The following is an 18110-nucleotide window of genomic DNA, read 5'->3' as shown; positions in this document are numbered from 1 at the left end:
GAGGTAAGTGGTTCATTTTATAGGGGGAAGAAAGAAACATATTATCCATACCAGGTACTTAGTCCTGATAACTTACAAATCTACACATAAAATAGGAACTCTCCCATTTAGCATAGAACTTGCACACGTGGCAATCCCAGATGGGATTTTGTTGATGAAAGTCAGATTGCTTTAAGTTTCATAACTTTATAAAATGTTCCTTCCACGAGCAACTTCTGAAATTCTTCAGCTCTCATTTTAAAAATAGACATGGAGGAATGGGTAGAAAATGTTAATCAATGCTTATGTAAGTGTGTGTAGAAAATGGAATCTGTCTACACTCTTCCTAGAACCAGTTATTCATGAATTACTCCAGAATCAGACCAGCTCCATTAAGGTAAGTTACTATTGCACTATATAAAAAAGCAGCACCCCCCCTCCTAAAACTGGTTAACTCTCCCACCTCAAAATAGTCTCTGTGTAAATCAAAGCAATAAAACCAAACAAGAAATTCTCAGTACTAGGCAAAGACATTTTCCAAGCTCACCTCTTATCCACAAGACATCCTGGTTGCAATTGCTTCTCCTTGTTCTTGAGCCCCATCTGTAGCCATTAGAGAATTTCTCTTCAGGGGAGCAGTACTGGAAGAAAATAATGATCTTTCAGAATTGAAGATTAATACTTTAATCTTAACTTTTCCTTATGGTTCTCATGTTCCCACTGCAACTTTAGAAGAAAGGAATCCATTTTATCTATAATGTCTAGACACTAGTATTTCCATAGTTAAAGCCTAAACTGGTTCTAACATTACCTACCAGATAAATTTTGAACATGATCAAACGTCATACAAGGACCTCCTGAGTATAGGCATTCTCCTAACCCCCTCGTCTAGAGCTTGACCTCTCATCACCCCTTGAAGCAGATTTAAAATGACCACACTTTCTTTGACTCTTCTCCAATCAAAATTGGAGCCTATATCCAGTTCCCTGAATCTGGACTGGTTTGTGGCTCCTTTAACAAAAAAAGTATGATGGAAATCTCATGGTGTCAGGTTCCAAATACAGGCTTTCGGAAACTAGCAGCTTTCACTTCCTGTCTCTTGGAACTCTCTCTCCAAAGGGAAATTGCCAAGTCTGTGATCCAAAAGTCTACAAGCAATAAATGCTGGAAAGGGTGTGGAGAAAAGGGAACCCTCTTACACTGTTGGTGGGAATGCAAACTAGTACAGCCACTATGGAGAACAGTGTGGAGATTCCTTAAAAAACTGGAAATAGAACTGCCTTATGATCCAGCAATCCCACTGCTGGGGATACACACTGAGGAAACCAGAATTGAAAGAGACACATGTACCCCAATGTTCATCGCAGCACTGTTTATGATAGCCAGGACACGGAAGCAACCTAGATGTCCATCAGCAGATGAATGAATAAGAAAGCTGTGGTACATATACATAATGGAGTATTACTCAGCCATTAAAAAGAATACATTTGAATCAGTTCTAATGAGGTGGATGAAACTGGAGCCTATTATACAGAGTGAAGTAAGCCAGAAAGAAAAACACCAATACAGTATACTAACGCATATATATGGAATTTAGAATGATCGTAACAATAACCCTGTATGCTGCTGCTGCTGCTGCTAAGTCGCTTCAGTCATGTCCAACTCTGTGCAACCCCATAGACGGCAGCCCACCAGGCTCCCCCGTCCCTGGGATTCTCCAAGCAAGAACACTGGAGTGGGTTGGTTGCCATTTCCTTCTCCAATGCATGAAAGTGAAAAGTGAAAGTGAAGTCGCTTAGTCGTGCCCGAGTCCTAGCGACCCCATGGACTGCAGCCTACCAGGCTCCTCCGTCCATGGGATTTTCCAGGCAAGAGTACTGGAGTGGGGTGCCATTGCCTTCTCCGAATATGAGACAGCAAAAGAGTCACTGATGTATAGAACAATCTTTTGGACTCTGTGGGAGAGGGAGAGGGTGGGATGATTTGGGAGAATGGCATTGAAACATGTATAATATCATATATGAAACGAGTCACCAGTCCAGGTTCAATGCACGATACTGGATGCCTGGGGCTGGTGCTCTGGGATGACCCAGAGGGATGGTACAGGGAGGGAGGAGGGAGGAGGGCTCAAGATGGGGAACACGTGTATACCTGTGGCGGATTCATGTTGATATATGGCAAAACCAATACAATATTGTAAAGTTAAATAAAAAAAAAAAAAGTATTACTGTCCTGAGACCATCATCCTATGAGAGAGCCCAGGTTAGCCACGTGGAAGGGCCATATGGAGAGGGAGATACCTAAGTGAACTCTAGCTGGTGCAGCCATTCCATCCTAGGAACCAGACCTCCAGGCAAGAAAGTGAAAGAAAGCCAAAGTCTCTCTGTCATGTCTGACTCTTTGCCATCCCATGGACTTTATTCTCCAGGTCAGAATACTGGAGTGGGTAACCTTTCCCTTCTCCAGGGAATCTTCCCAACCTAGAGATTGAACCCAGGTCTCCCACATTGCAGGCAGATTCTTTACCAGCTGAGCCCCTGGGAAGCCCAAGAATACTGGAGTGGGTAGCCTATCCCTTCTCCAGTGGATCTTCCTGACCCAGGAATTGAACCGGGGTCTCCTGCATTGCAGGCAGATTCTTTATCAACTGAGCTATCAGGGAATGAATCCAGACTCAAATATCATTTTACTGCAATTGCACCAGATCCCCTAGGTGAGCCCATAAGTCCCACAGTCACAAGATATAATAGTAAGTTGTTGCTTTAGGCACCTGGTACTGGGAGAGTTCGTCATATACTGACAAGTAACCAGAAGATTGCCATGGAACACCACTGTTCCCCTATCCTTTCCAAGTTAAGCAAGATCCTAAGCTGTTTATGAACAGCTTTTCTATCTACTTTTCCCTCTGCTTTGAGACTTTCTGTTCCAAACCTCAAGACTCACCATAACCATTACACTCTTAAAATGTTCCTTTACTACTTTGTCTTCAAGTGCAACCCCAAGCTGAAGCTGACTGTATGGATATATATATGTATGTATGCTAAAGATGAGATGGTTAGACAGCATCACCGAATCAATGGACATGAGGTTGAGCAAACCCCAGGAGATAGTGAAGGACAGGGAAGCCTGGCGTGCTGCAGTTGGTGGTCTTAAAGAGTTGGACACAGCGTAGCAGCTGAACAACAAAGACAACAACAATATATTTAACAAACACAAATAGCACTTTATTCAAATATTTAGCACATTCAGTCCCCTTATATCACCATTTTATAGATGAGGAAACTGAGGCAAAGAAAAATTAAGGAACTTGTCTAAGACAAAACAGCTGGTAATTGGAAGAGTCATGATTCAAACCCACAGAGTTTGGCTCCAGATTTTGTGCCTGTAACCAGCACAGGATGCCTCTACCTGGAGCATTTCCCCTCCACTCCTGCCATTACTCAGTCCAAGTTCACTCTGCTCACCGCACAATGCACCAATAAACTGAGAGACGAAGTGTTGAGGCAAGGAATACGACTTTATTCAGAAAGCCAGGAGACTGAAAAGATAGCAGACTATCCCTAAAAAACCATCTTTTCGGGGTCTGGGATGCCAGTTTCTTTTATAGACCAGAGAAGGGGAGGAGATGAGGAAGTAAAGTAAAAAGAACATAAGCATTGCAAATATCCCCTGGAATGGCCAGCCTTTGGGAGGGATGTGTTTATTTATTCCCTCTTAGAGTCATTCACTGGTGGACAGGGTCAGGAGGGTTCCCTGAACAAAAACACTTTGGTTTAATATTCAAGCAGAGAGGCAGGGTTCTCCAGGCAGGCCATTATATAGGCAGTATCATTTTTGTGAACAAAAGCAACAGGAACGAAAGGTTAGAGTAAAAAGATGCATCCAACATGGAGTCAAATTTGGCTCTTTCCTGCAACACTTCTAGAAATTCTCGTGACTGCCTTTGCTTTCCTGCCAGGCCTCAGCTCAAGAATTCATCATCTAAGTCATGTAGCAATTCTCCTCTGCCCCTCTCTCTCGGTGGATCAAGTTCTATCTACCCTGCTTTTATTTTCTGCCTAACATTTACGATAGTGAAAACAATCTTTTGAACAGTGAAAACAATTTCTTTTTGTCCTTCTTATTCCCCATTATATCCCCAGAATCTAGAGCATTACTTGATGTGTGTATATATATATATATATATATATATATATATATAGTGAAGTCGCTCAGTATAGTAGGGCTTAATAAATATTTCCTGAAAGAATGAATACATGTACTTTCTGTCTTCTGCATTGTAACTGTGGACACAGATGCAATCAACTCAAACTTATCATTATCATTAGCAATTTGTTTCATAACCACTCACTACGGCAAGAGTAACATGAGTTTAGCCCATATCAGCATAACTCAGCCGCTTTTGTTTATTTATTGGTGCCTGAATATATCTGAGTTCCTAAAAACATCCTGTAACTAATGAAGGGCACTGTTTGCTGATACTTAACTGCTTCCTAGAAACTTTCTCAGAAAAACAAAGTGGTAAAAGTCTGTAGGATCTAAGTTATATTAAGACTGATACTATAATGCCTGAGATCAATATTACCTAGAATCGTGGTGGTGGTTGTTTAAGTAATACAGAAGTTGTTCAGAGTTGGCTAAGATAAAAGCTGTAGAAAATTTAGGAAAACTGAGGATTCTCAGTTAGCAAGGTTTTTGTTTGTTTGCTTTTGCTTAAGAATTTAATTATGCGCTTTATTTCTCTTCCTCTTCTATCAGCTTGCCTTTCTTCATACTTCATTTCTCCCTTACTACAACCTCATCACATCCACACCTCACTCCTCCTTCTCTCTTTCTTTCTTTCTTTCTTCCTTGCTACTTCATTGCACACCATATTTGAGACAGGTCATTGTATATCTTTGTCCTCTTGCTAGGGATCTTATCTCTTAATTTCATGCCATCTCCTTTGTCCTTCCCAACAAGGCTTCAGGTAAGGCCCTATTCTATCTTCCCTAGCCCAGCAGGACTTCAAACCTCCATCTCCAGTCTCTCCTTCTAATCTCACACTAAGCCTGTCACAAAAGCAATGACACCATGGTATAGATCTGATCTCACTATATTCTAGCATCTGGGATTCAGATGGCTCACTCAGTCCATAATGGATTTATGAATAAACACTGTGTAGTAATTTCTTTGAGTTGTTACCTACACACATCGTTGTTTGTCTCTATTATAGTCACCATCACTGGAGTCTACAAAGTTAAGAAACATTCCATTTATAAAATATCACATCAGTGAGGAAGGAATTCCCTGACCTGAGTATATGAAAGCTTAACTATGTCTATGGAATGAAATGTCTGCTTCAAGCTGATGTCTTCAACAGTTGATAAGGGGGATTTCTTATCAGAAGGGTTTGAATGATGTTTGTTTTGCTTTTCTGGTCAGTAGCATTGCCTCAGCTCCTAGGTTTTAGCATCATAATCATCTTTTCCTCAGGGGAAAAATATATCATGTAGACTCGATCAATGCTCTACAATTCTCCATACTTGGAAGATACTGTCCCCATGAGTCCTTAGAGTCAGTCCAGGTGTGTCCATATGTCCATAGCAAGTGATTTGGGAGCTAATAAAAATCTGTGGCAACCTCTGCTATGATTAATGCAGATTATCTCTCAGCTAAACAAAACAAACCGAGAAAAAAATTTTTTTAGAATTAACAGGAAAGTTGCAAACATAATACAAGTATTGCCTTATACCTCATTCACTTCCCCTTATGTAAAGATCTTACACAGTCATAGTATAATTGTCAAGAATAGGATATTAATAGGTATGATATTAGTAAATAAGCAATAGTTCTTATTTGAACTTCGCCAGTTTTCACTGATGTTCTTTTTTTTTCGTTCTGAGATCCATGACATGTAAAAGGCTTCCACTTAAACTCTGTCCTTTGCCCAAAATAAATTAACCTGGAGGATATTTGTAGTGACAGAGAGGGGTTTGCAGGTATTCATAGAGCAAATAATAGAGAGGAGGCAGACCCTGCCTGGTGATTACTGAGTGGATACGAAGAGCAGGTGGCCTGAGGCACATCTTTTAACTTTAGTTTTCTTAACTGTGCCTCTACTCTTTGGGAACTTTAAAAAAGAATCATATAAAGATAACATATTTGATAAGCTGAAGCCAAAGGTTTTTCTTACTCTGCTAATACCAACTGCTAATTCTCACTGATTTTTCCCCCCTCTGGAACAAGCACCTCTGAGCATTGTACAGTAATGCTCTCATGTAATCCCCCAGATGTTATTAGAATCCCCATTTGACAGTAAGGAGAATGATGCTTAAATATTATGTCAGTTCTCAAAGTCATTCAACTTGTAGATGTTAAAGCCATCCTCGGAACCTAGGCCTTCTGATTCTAAAATGGCACAACTCATCTTCCTCTGCTGCTTCCTCTCCTCCTCCACTTTCTTCTCTTTTTACCCAATTCAAGATAGATTCCTGAACTATGATTCAAGAAGGTGCATGTACCCCAATGTTCAAAGCAGCACTATTTACAATAGCCAAAACTTGGAAACAGGCAAAACGTCCATTGACAGATGAATGGATAAAGAAGATATATATACATAAATATATAAAGAAGATATATAAATATTAATTTATATTATATATAAATATATAATTATTTTAAAAAGATATATATATATATATGTGCATATATATGGACTTCCCAGGTGGCACTAGTGGTAAAGAACCTGCCTGCCAATGCAGAGGATGTAAGAGACATAGGTTTGATCCCTGGGTCAGGAAGATCCAGGAAGGAGGGCATGGCAACATACTCCAGTATTCTTGCCTGGAGAATCTCCATGGACAGGGGAGCCTGGCTGGCTACAGTCCATAGGATCACAAAGAGTTGGACAGAACTGAAGCGAATTAGCAAACATATAATACAAATATATACACACATCAATATACACACTACTTCTTATGGCTGAGTACTACTTAGCCATAAACAAAGGAACAAAACAGTGCCATCTGCAGCGACCTGAATGGACTTAGGGATTATCATACCAAGTGAAATAAGTCAGACAGAGAAAGACAAATATCATATGACATGGCTTATATGTGAAATCTAAAAAAATTATACAAATGAACATATTCACAAAACAGAAACAGAGTCACAGACACAGAGAAAAAACTTGTGAATAGCCAAGAAGAAGGGGATGGATAAATTAGGAGTCTAAGGAAATGGCAACCCACTGCAGTGTTCTTGCCTGGAGAATCCCAGGGACGGGGGAGCCTGGTGGGCTGCCGTCTATGGGGTTGCACAGATTCGGACACAACTGAAGCAACTTAGCAGCAGCAGCAGTAGCAGCAGGATTTAAATACACACTACTACATATAAAATAGGTAACCAACAAGGACCTACAGTATAGAAGAAGGAACTATATGTTCAGTATCTTATGATAATCTGTAAGGGAAAAGAATCTGAAAAAGAATATATGTGTGTGTGTGTGTGTGTATGAATCACTTTGTTATACCCCTGAAACTAACACAACATTGTAAATCAACCATACTTCAATTTAAACAAGTAGATTAGGGCTTCCCTGGTGGTTCAGTGGCTAAGACTCTGTGTTCCTAATGCAGGTGTCCCAAGTTTGATCCCTGGTCAGGGAACCAGGTCCCACATGCTGCAACTGAGTTTGCCCGCTGTAACTAGTGTTCCTGTGCGCCCCAACAAAGATTAAAGAGCTCATGTGCTGCAACTAACACCCAGTGCAGCCAAATAAAATTTTTTTTAATTACAAAAAAAAAAAGAATCTGCCAAAGAATTAAAAAAATAGATTAAAAAAAGATAAATATCTGAGTTCTAAGTCAAGACCACACTGACATAGTTTCAGTAAGAAGTATGAATGTATCCTCAGGATTTCTTAGGACGTGATGAACCTCACTGACAATCCACTAACTAAAAAAAACAAACATTTAATAGGGATTTGCCAATAAGGAAATGGAGGCGTAAGCACTGGAAACCAGGGAACACAGCCTGGTTCTGTCCTAGGATGCTCACAGATAGCAAAGGAGATGATGGTTAAGTAAATGACCAGAAGAATTACAGGTGCAATAGTAGAGGTGAACGCAAGATGCAGAAGTGGAGAAACTCTGCCTTTACCGTGGCTGATAGACAGCTACAAGTGCCTAAATGTAAGAAACAAAGATAAGGGATTTCCCTGGTGGTCCAGTGGTTAAGAACCTTCCTTCCAATTTGGGCGACGTGGGTTTGATCCCAGGTGGGGGAACTAAGATCCCACATGCCTCAGGGTAACTAAACTCACATGCAGCAACTAAGACCCAACAAAGCCAAAAAAACACAAAAGAGAGAGAGAGAAACAAAGTTGAATTAATCTATAATATATGATGGCTTCACAGCTAAAATAATTTCTGAACAAAATCTATACTATGTGTCATCCATTACTCTTACATTATTTCCAACTTTATGGAATGTTCAGAAACCTTAAATGTCAGTCAACGCATACTATGGACATTGAGGTTATGGACACCCCTCCCCTTAAAATATACCCCATAATCACAGTGCCTTTGGCCATAGTTGCTTCCTGTATGATCTTGATATCACAACTCTTCTAAAAGTTTTCATCGTTATCTGAGCTGCCCTTAGTAGTCAGGATTATTTGAAAGAGCCCTTCCTCGTCAGAACAGGGCCCCAGCTTGGAGGCCCGATCAGCAGGAAATTGATCTCCTGTGTCTGTCACAGAGTATGAAGCTCTGCATGGTGCAGTGTCGTGTTACGGGTGCAGGTGCATTGCTGAAATGACGTGCTGATGGCCAGGGGGTGAGGAAGCCCTGTCCGCTTTCACAGCTGAAGACAGAAGTGGTGCAAAGACAAGGAGGAGAACTGGCATGCTTCACATACCTCAGTGTTGAAAACAATCAGAGGTGGGGGAATGGGAGGAAAATCAAATTTCTATGAAGAGATGTCAGCAGTAAATTTAATGCAGGTGCAATATTCTCCAAACAAAGGACATTTTGTTTCTACCTTCTGTGGCTCTCTGAAAACTGGCCCCTGCCTCCTCCCTGCTGTGTGTTTTTCTTTTTATCAGTGTAAGGTAGATTAAAATGTCGATACCCTTTCTGGGCAAAAGTATTTTTAATGCTCTTAGTACAATTGTTGAAGAAGTATTAACTTCCTTCAGAAGTAACCTTCTGGGTGTGTAACAGAGCTTTCTCTACCCTAAGGTTCAATTAGTTTGTTAAGCTTTGTGCTTTCCTGATTCTTCCTTACATTGCTTATATTGCTTCCATATATTACTGTGACATACTTTTTACCATTTGTTTGCCTTTGGATCTATAATAGAGAAAATAAAAATTTTAGAAAGAAAAAGAAGAAATTAAAAAATGAAAAGCCAAGCATTTACTTAGCTAAAATAGCAATTTTATCACTTAAAAATAACAAAAATCCCTATCAAATAAAGCATATTTATGAGACATACACAGAAGTGCAAGTTTTTCACCCTCCCTTATTTAAAGGCTGTCATAGGCAGAGTGATTGCAGAGCAATCAAGAGGTGTGACTTTCTGATTGGTTTTACTTGGTGATTGCCTAGTGATTTGTTAGACTCCACTCGATAATAGTTTACCAGAGAAGGATTTCCTGTGTCACTAATGGAGCTTAACTTAAGGGTTTACCTGACTTTGTGAGAGGCCTTAGCAAGCCATTAAAGGTATTTCAAGCTTTCTTGTGTAGTGACTCATTTTATTGGGGTTACATAAGGGATATATCATGGATGTCATGATGTTATTTCTCTGGGTGAACCAACACAGAAGGCTGGTTCCTTTACCAGGACAGCTAGCAATAATTGAACTACACATGGACGTGACTGCAAATGCTGTACTATATTCACAAAATTTCTAAAATTTTAAAAATCAAGATATTTCAATTCCAGTTGACTGCTCTTTCTTATTCCAACATTTCCTGTCAAGCTCACACCACCTGCCCTTCCCCACTTCCCATCCCAAGTGGGAGTAACATTTCAGGGGTTGGGAAAGTTGGGGATATGGTGTTATGGCTTATGGTCACTTCTGTGTACAGTTAAGTCACTGCTAGCTGTCCTGGTGTTCACATTCCTACTGCCTACTATGCCAGTACACCCAAGAGTAATAACGTGACCACATCGATAGCTCGTCACTTAGTGTCTCCAGCTAAATGAATCACTACACAAGAACACTTGAAATGCCCTCTACATCTGCAGCTCATATGTGACAGAAATTTGATAGTTTCCAAGCTTGATACCAACCTAAACATTTAAACAATATTATCAATACCAGGTCGTGTAACTGAAAAGCAACTTTTCTAAAGTATCAGTTCAGTTTAGTCGCTCAGTCATGTCTGACTCTTTGCGACCCCATGAATCACACCACACCAGGCCTCCCTGTCCATCACCAACTCCTGGAGTTAACCCAAATTCATGTGCATCGAGTTGGTGATGCCATCCAGCCATCTCGTCCTCTGTCGTCCCCTTCTCCTCCTGCCCCCAATCCCTCCCAGCATCAGGGTCTTTTCCAATGAGTCAACACTTTGCATGAGGTGGCCAAAGTACTGGAGTTTCAGCCTCAGCATCAGTCCTTCCAATAAACACCCAGGACTGGTCTCCTTTAGGATGGATTGGTTGGATCTCCTTGTAGTCCAAGGGACTCTCAAGAGTCTTCTCCAACACCACAGTTCAAAAGCATCAATTCTTCAGTGCTCAGCTTTCTTCACAGTCCAACTCTCACATCCATACATGACCACTGGAAAAACCATAGCCTTGACTAGATGGACCTTTGTTGGCAAAGTAATATCTCTGCTTTTTAATATGCGATCTAGGTTGGTCATAACTTTCCTTCCAAGGAGTAAGCATCTTTTAATTTCCTGGCTGCGATCACCATCTGCAGTAATTTTTGAGCTCAAAAAAATAAAGTCTGACACTGTTTCCACTGTTTCCCCATCTATTTACCATGAAGTGATGGGACCAGATGCCATGATCTTAGTTTTCTGAATGTTGAACTTCTAAAGTATAAATAATAACAAATTTATTTTTAAAAAATCAATGCTGCAAGAGAAAAAGACTAAATTATTTCCTTGGTGTTTCTATAGAAAATATTACAAAATGATCATAGCAAAACATTTTGTTCAACTGTCACCATGTAGGGTGTTGGTCATGTGCAAACCAAGGCTGTTATGTTAGGGAAAGTAGTGTGAGCAATTAGGAAAGGTGGGATCTGCCTTTCTTTTCTCTTCTTTGAGCCAAGTCCTACCAGAGATAAATGAGTCAGACTGTGATTAGACCATCTGCAAGCAGAAATGGATTAACAAAGTAACTGGGCTGAGAGACACACTTCCTGCAGATGACCTGGAAACAAAGTTGAGTGAAATTCTCATGGTTTGAACCTTGGAGGCTAGAAAAAGCTAAGGTCTTCTCCATCTTAAATGAAGGATGGCTTAGAAGAGGAGGTCTCAGATTGGTACCTGGGGTCTTGAGTATGACATCCCTTCTACAAAAGTTCTCTGCCAAATACTGGGGGAAATTATTAGAAAAAAAAAATTATTACTAAATTTTTCTAAATGTTTGTATCCCCCTCCAAGATTGTTTCTAATTACCTCAAGGCACTGACCAGGAGGACTGTAGGAAAATGATCAGGTCACAGAAGCCAGTAGATAAAAGACTTAATGCATAAAACTATGTCTACATAAGGTCCTTGGCTATTGTTACACAGAGAATTGACTGAAGCAAAGAGGCTGAAAGCCTACTAAAGGTTTGAAGGACCAATCTTATCTAAACAAACATCCTGAGACAGGACAAGATCTGCGTGTGACTATTCAACTCCCAAAGCAATCCTTGGACTCTGAACTGCACTAAAAGCACAGGTAGCCCTGAAGGTGAGCTCCTACCCCAGGGCTTAACACTGCAGAGAAGAGACCAGAAAGATCTCTCAAAGTACCTAAACTGGGATAACAAGGTGAGGCAGACAAGAGCTGCAGTTCTTATCAGCAGGATCTGATATAAGTCCTGAGATATGGCTTCTCTTTTTTCCCACATGTAAATTTTTATTGCAACTAATGCTTTTCCTACTCCACCATAGTATACTGAAGGTTTTGCGAATGGATAACTAGATTATGGGCTTCCCAGGTGGCTCTAGTGGTAAAGAACCTGCTTGCCAATGCAGGAGAAATAAGAGACTTAGTTTGATTCCTAGGTCAGGAAGATCCCCTGGAGTAGGAAATGATCTACTCAAGTATCCTTGCCTGGAAAATTCCATGGACAGAGGAGCCTGGCCGGCTACAGTCCATGGGGGTCTCAAAGAGTCAGACATGACTGAGCACGCATGCAAGAATATTTCACAGGTTGTTATTGTTTAGTTGCTAAGCTGCATCCAATGAGAAGAAAAGGAAAGACTGGGTCTCATGTGGTGTTCTTGGCTACTGTATCAGCCTTGTCTACTCCTCCCCAGACCTGCAAGAGTAACGTCTGCCCCTCAGTTAATTAAACCTCTGTTGGAGTTTCTGTTACTTGCAGTCAAACTCATTTCTAACTGATACAAAGTGAAAGCAACTCTTTCTGTCCTAGTCTTAATAAAGATTTCATGGACTAAGGGGACATGAAAAGGAGTGGAAGAAAAGAGCAATAAAGTAATGCTGTAGTTTTGTATATATAAATACAATAAGTAATGTGTATTTTTGAGAATCCCAGGATGGACCTCCCCCAAAGTAAATGTGGGGATTCAAGTGAAGATGGAAGCTCTTGCTGGATTTCTTTTATATCCCCATGAGTTAGAGACCATTTTGCCAATATCATAAATATAACTTACAGGAATGCTCAAGATAAATATTACAGGAAGGCAAAGTATTAGTGAAAGTGTTGGTTGCTCAGTCATGTCTGACTCTTTGCAACCCCATGGACTGTAGCCCGCCAGGCTCCTCTGTCTGTGGAATTTTCTAGCCAAGAATACTGGAGGGGGTTGCCATTCCCTTCTCCAGGGGATCTTCCTGACCCAGGGATCAAACCTGGGTCTCCTGCAGTGCAGGAAGATTCTTTACCATCTGAACCACCAGGGAATCCCTATGGAGTAGGGGGAAAGTGGGGACTACTACTGTTATAAAATTTTACTCTATTCAAGGTAAAAATACATCCTGTGGTGGGGGGATGGATAAATTAGGAGTTTGGGATTAACATATATATATATACACACACACACACATATGTATGTATGTGTATACACACACACACACACACACACTCCTATGTACGAAATAGCTAACCAACAAGGACCTACTGTATAGCTCAGGAAACTGCTCAATAGTTTGTAATAACCTATAAAAGAAAAGTATCTGAAAAAGAGTATCTGTGTGTGTGTATGTATATAGCTGAATCACTGAGCTATACACCTGAAACTAAAACAACATTGTAAATCAACTCCATGGGATTTTCCAGGCAAGAGTTCTGGAGTGGATTGCCATTTCCTTCTCCAAGGGATCTTCCGAACCCAGGAATCAAACCTGGTCTTCCGCATTGCAGGCAGACGCTTTACCATCTGAGCCACCAGGGAAGCCCATAAATCAACTATACTTCAATTAAAAAATACAACCTGTGACATGATAGAGGATTTTTCTCATTGTTTCAGGTGTATTTTCAGTTCAGTTCAGTTCAGTCGCTCAGTTGTGTCCAACTCTTTGCGACCCCAAGAATTGCAGCAGGCCAGGACTCCCTGTCCATCACCAACTCCCGGAGTTTACCCAAACTCATACCCATTGAGTCGGTGATGCCATCCAACCATTTTATCTTCTGTTGTCCCCTCCTCCTCCCGCCATCAATCTTTTCCAGCATCAGGGTATTTTCAAATGAGTCAGCTCTTCGCATCAGGTGGCCAAAGTATTGGAGTTTCAGATTCAACATCAGTCCTTCCAATGAACACCCAGGACTGATTTCCTTTAGGATGGACTGGTTGGATCTCCTTGCAGTCCAAGGGACTGTCAAGAGTCTTCTCCAACACCACAGTTCAAGAGCATCAATTCTTCGGCGCTCAGCTTTCTTCACAGTCCAACTCTCACATCCATACATGACCACTGGAAAAACCATAGCCTCAACTAGACGGACCTTTGTTGGCAAAGTAATGTCTCTGCTTTTTAATATACTGTCAGGTGTATTTTATATTTGTTCAAATCAATTGGTTGAGACCTGCCAAGTATGAGTAGCTTGTTTAAGCACAAGTAGGACTAAAGCACTCAATCCCAAGTGGGAAAAAGCAAGAATAAAATAAACTTACCCCTTTTCAATGAAGAACATATATAGTTGAAAGAGGTACTACAAGGGACATTTGAAAGGAAATCAGTTAGTAGTGTCACATGCCTATAGCATCTCACTCTGAAAATATCCCTTAAGAGTTAAATGAAGCTGGAACCACATTCCAAAAACCCAGTTGCAACAGCTGCTCTCTGAGCCTCTTCTGCAGAGAGGAAAGAAAATAAGTTTTAATTAAATTGTATTAATTGGTTTAGCTGATCTGGAAATAGAGAAAGAGCTCTGCTCTAATTTTGTTTGTTGGCTCAAGTCCACTTATCCTTGACATGAGAATAAAGGAATGAAGCAATAAAATGCCTACAAATGCCCTGGTAGAGACTTTTAAACTGTCTAAGGTTAAAGAGTGATGCTATCTCAGAGATGAACTTAAAATTCTGTTGCCAACTCAGAGAAGTCAGAAGTGCAAGCAAGAAAAGAGTGTGATTAAAAACCCTACTTCCTTAAAGCTCTGCAAAGCTGCAAAGAAAAGGCAGGCATTCTTCCCATAATAGTGAGCACTTGTTATAAAGAAAAGGAGAAGGTTGTGAAAGCGTCAGGGTATAATGACCTTATTTCAGGCCACTCGGCATAAATGTTCGTATATAAGGTAACTGGGATTTCTAACTGAGTGAGGCTTTACAGTTTGATGTTGCTCTGTGCAAAATACATTTTATTAATCCTTAAAACCATATTTGAATCCATCTTCCTGCTTGTGTTTAGGATTTTTAATCAGTATTATTCTTTAGAGTTATTATTTTAAAGATTAAATGCTAATACAACCTACTTTTTTCTTTTGCTTCCAAGTTCCTACAAACTAAAATTTGAATATAATCACAACTACTAGAAACAAGTCTTTAAACGGCAACATTTTATGACACATAGAAGATCCTCTGTAAGAACAGTTTAAATTTTGTTGTCTAGAAGAAATTTCCTTGAAAGTTGGTATGGAAAAAATATAGATGGGATGATAAGTCTGCTATGGATTAGATATTTGTGTCCTCCCAACATTCATGTGATGAAGCCTTAACCCCATTATGATGGTATTTGGTGATGGAGCCTTTATGGGGTAATTAGGGTTAGTTGAGGTCATAGGGTGAGGCCCTCATAATGGTATTAGTGCCCTTATAAAAAGAAACACCAGAGAGCTTGTTCCCGTCCCCAAATCCCCTGACCTTCTCTCCCACCTCTCTCTCTCCACCATGTGAGGACAAGGTAAGAAGATGGCCAGCAAGAGAGCTCTCAAGCTTATAACACAAACCAACCATACTGTCATTCTAGTCTAAAACTTCCAGTCCCCCAAACTGTGAGAAAATAAGTATCTATTGTTTAACCAACACAGTCTATAGTGTTTTGTTATGGCAGCCTGAACTGACTACTACAAAGTCAGTGGGGAAAAAATTAACAGACATCATTTCTAATAGAATGTTTATAGAAATGAGTTTGTATCTCTGATTTTTGGTTTTAATCCATCCTGGGGCTTTGAGAGTTGTCTGATTATTAATCTTTGACTGTTCCTTGTCACAATCCTGTATCATCATGCATTTTTCCTATAGGATGACAACTGCTGAAAGCAAACATCTAAATGTCGGTGATGCAAGCAGGCACTAAGTGTATATTTCCCATCTGTCCTGTGTGTTAGAACAAACTGTGTCTCCAAAACTCAACTAGAATATCTCTAGAAAGAACTATATTTGCTGTTTCCCTTCCAGTGGAAGGCTCATGTGTTTGTGCTACAAGAATTGTAGCCAAATGACGCTATGATTGACAATGAGTTTTCCACCAGGGAGAGGAGTAGTGATGGCCATTGGAGCGGATACAACTCCGGAGAGGGACCAGTGCTTAACTGGATGGAGAAATTGACTTAGGGTGGGGCTTGGAGTAAGGGAAGAAGCAGGAATTAATACACAAAAGGGCCAGAGCTTCCTCCCATTTTCCCTGTCTAGATCCACTCAGCCATTTATCTGAGTTTTCTCCCTCCCCTTTGAGCACCTGTCTGACCTTAACACATACATAATTACACACTTAGTTTCAAAAGCTGAAAATGCCTGGCTTTGGAAAATTCTGATGTACAGCACCATACAGAATGCTCACCTGGATGCAACTTTTTACTCCTTTCCCAACTATAATATCTTATTTTCTAATAAGACTGGTGAAAGACTTCAGTGGTCAAGGATGACCATTCCTTGCCCCCTCCACTACAGTGAATAGTTGCTGAAGGCAGTTCTCAGGTGGGTCCCCAAGAGTGAGGTCCTAGAAATAGAGTTGAGAGTTACCACTCCTGACAGGCTCCTCTGTGCAGCCTCCTCTGATAATATCACATGGGCAGCACTAGAGCCTTTTAATTCTATCATCTCTTATGGGGTGGAGAAAAGAAACCTTTAGTGTCATAGTATCTCCTTTTCCTTCTTTCCTGGGGGGTAAACCCTTATAGGAAATTGAAGATTTCTTCCAAATATATTTAAAGCAATTACTTCTGTAAGCAAGTTTCTAATTCCAGGATGAATGCTCTTCCTTCCAGATCATTTGATCTTCTGGGAGGGCAGAAGGATGAAAACTCAAATGCTGTTGTTTCCCCAGTGACCCTTCCTGCTGTGAGCTTGTGCCAATATTCTGTGCTGTGGAGTGATGACACTTGCCCTCTTTCCCTCCTACCCGGGGCCAGGGGTCAGCTTCTAAAGGTACAGGAAATATTCACAAAGTCCCTTAGCATCTCAAATTCATTTTTAATGTGAATGTCCTTTTTAAAGAGACTTTACTGCTAAGTTTATCAAAATAATACCTTCATGTGCTAGTCATTTACTGTTGTTTAGTAACTAAGTCGTGTCTGACTCTTTTGTGACCCCATTGACAATAGCCCACTATTGTCCATAGGATTTTCCAGGTGAGACTACTGGAATGGATTGCTATTTTTCCTCAAGGAGATCTTCTCAATCCAGGGATCAAATCTGCATCTCCTGCACTGGCAGGCAGATTCTTTACACTGAGCCATGTAGCAAATTACTCCCAAACTTAGCAGTTTAAAATAACATACATTTATTATCTCAGTTTTGGATGGGGTGGCAGATGGAAATTGGGAATCTGGACACAGCCTAGCTGGGTCCCCTGCTTCACATCCTCTAACAAGGCTATAATCAAAGCCTCAGTCCAGGTCTCATCTGAAGACTTGACTGAGGTTTATCCACTGTGAATCTTAATGGTATAGTAGCCTTTGTCTTCTCACAGAATTTTGCCTGAGGCCCCCTGTCCTTTGTGGGCTGCAGACTGGAGGCTTCTCCCAGTTCCTGGTGCAATGGGCTCTTTCCATGTGGTAACTTGCTTATCAAAGCACACAAGTCAAGAATGTGATGGAGAAAGTTTGCTAACAAGACAGAAGTTACAGTCTTTTGTGATCTTATTATGAAAGTGACAACCCCTCATCTTGGCTATGTTGCATTGCTTAGAAGTAAGTCTTGCCCACATTTAGGAAGAGTAGATTATTGGAAGCTGTGCATTCCAGATGTAGGAATGCTCAGGGGTCATCTTAGAGGCTGCTTTTCATACCAATCATTAGAGAAAATATAGAAGATGCAGAGAAATTAGAAGATGATCAGTGTGACCAAAAATCAACCACCCACATTTTTGATACTTCTTGTTGTTCTAGTCTTCGCTTCCATGCAAATGGTTAATAAAACTTAATGATCACCACAATCTACACCATAAATTCAGCTTTTTTAAAAAAAGTTATCTCTAAGTTTTATAGCTAATTAACTTTATTAAATTATTTACTTCAGTGTATAGATGTTTCTATATTATTACAGCGATCTCTCTTTTGCATTAAAGTCCATCAGATA

At 40.4% G+C, this 18110-nt stretch overlaps 1 protein-coding gene across 18 annotated transcripts in view; it reads right to left on the bottom strand.

The window, feature by feature from the left end:
• LOC129624595 (uncharacterized) overlaps positions 1-18110 on the bottom strand; it is a 324961-nt gene that overhangs the window by 71831 nt on the left and 235020 nt on the right. For all 18 annotated transcript variants that reach the window (XR_008701016.1, XR_008701015.1, XR_008701047.1 and 15 more), the window contains one exon: positions 527-620. Coding sequence is in view for 14 of the 18 variants with exons in the window: in XM_055542753.1 (XP_055398728.1) it covers positions 527-620 (94 nt within the window). In the remaining 4 variants the exon portion in view is untranslated. The remainder of the gene's footprint in view (positions 1-526; positions 621-18110) is intronic.

Source organism: Bubalus kerabau, chromosome 12, assembly GCF_029407905.1.
Source record: "Bubalus kerabau isolate K-KA32 ecotype Philippines breed swamp buffalo chromosome 12, PCC_UOA_SB_1v2, whole genome shotgun sequence".
Lineage (NCBI taxonomy): Eukaryota > Metazoa > Chordata > Mammalia > Artiodactyla > Bovidae > Bubalus > Bubalus kerabau.
Note: the sequence above shows the minus strand (reverse complement) of the source record. Positions and strands in the feature narration are given on the sequence as shown.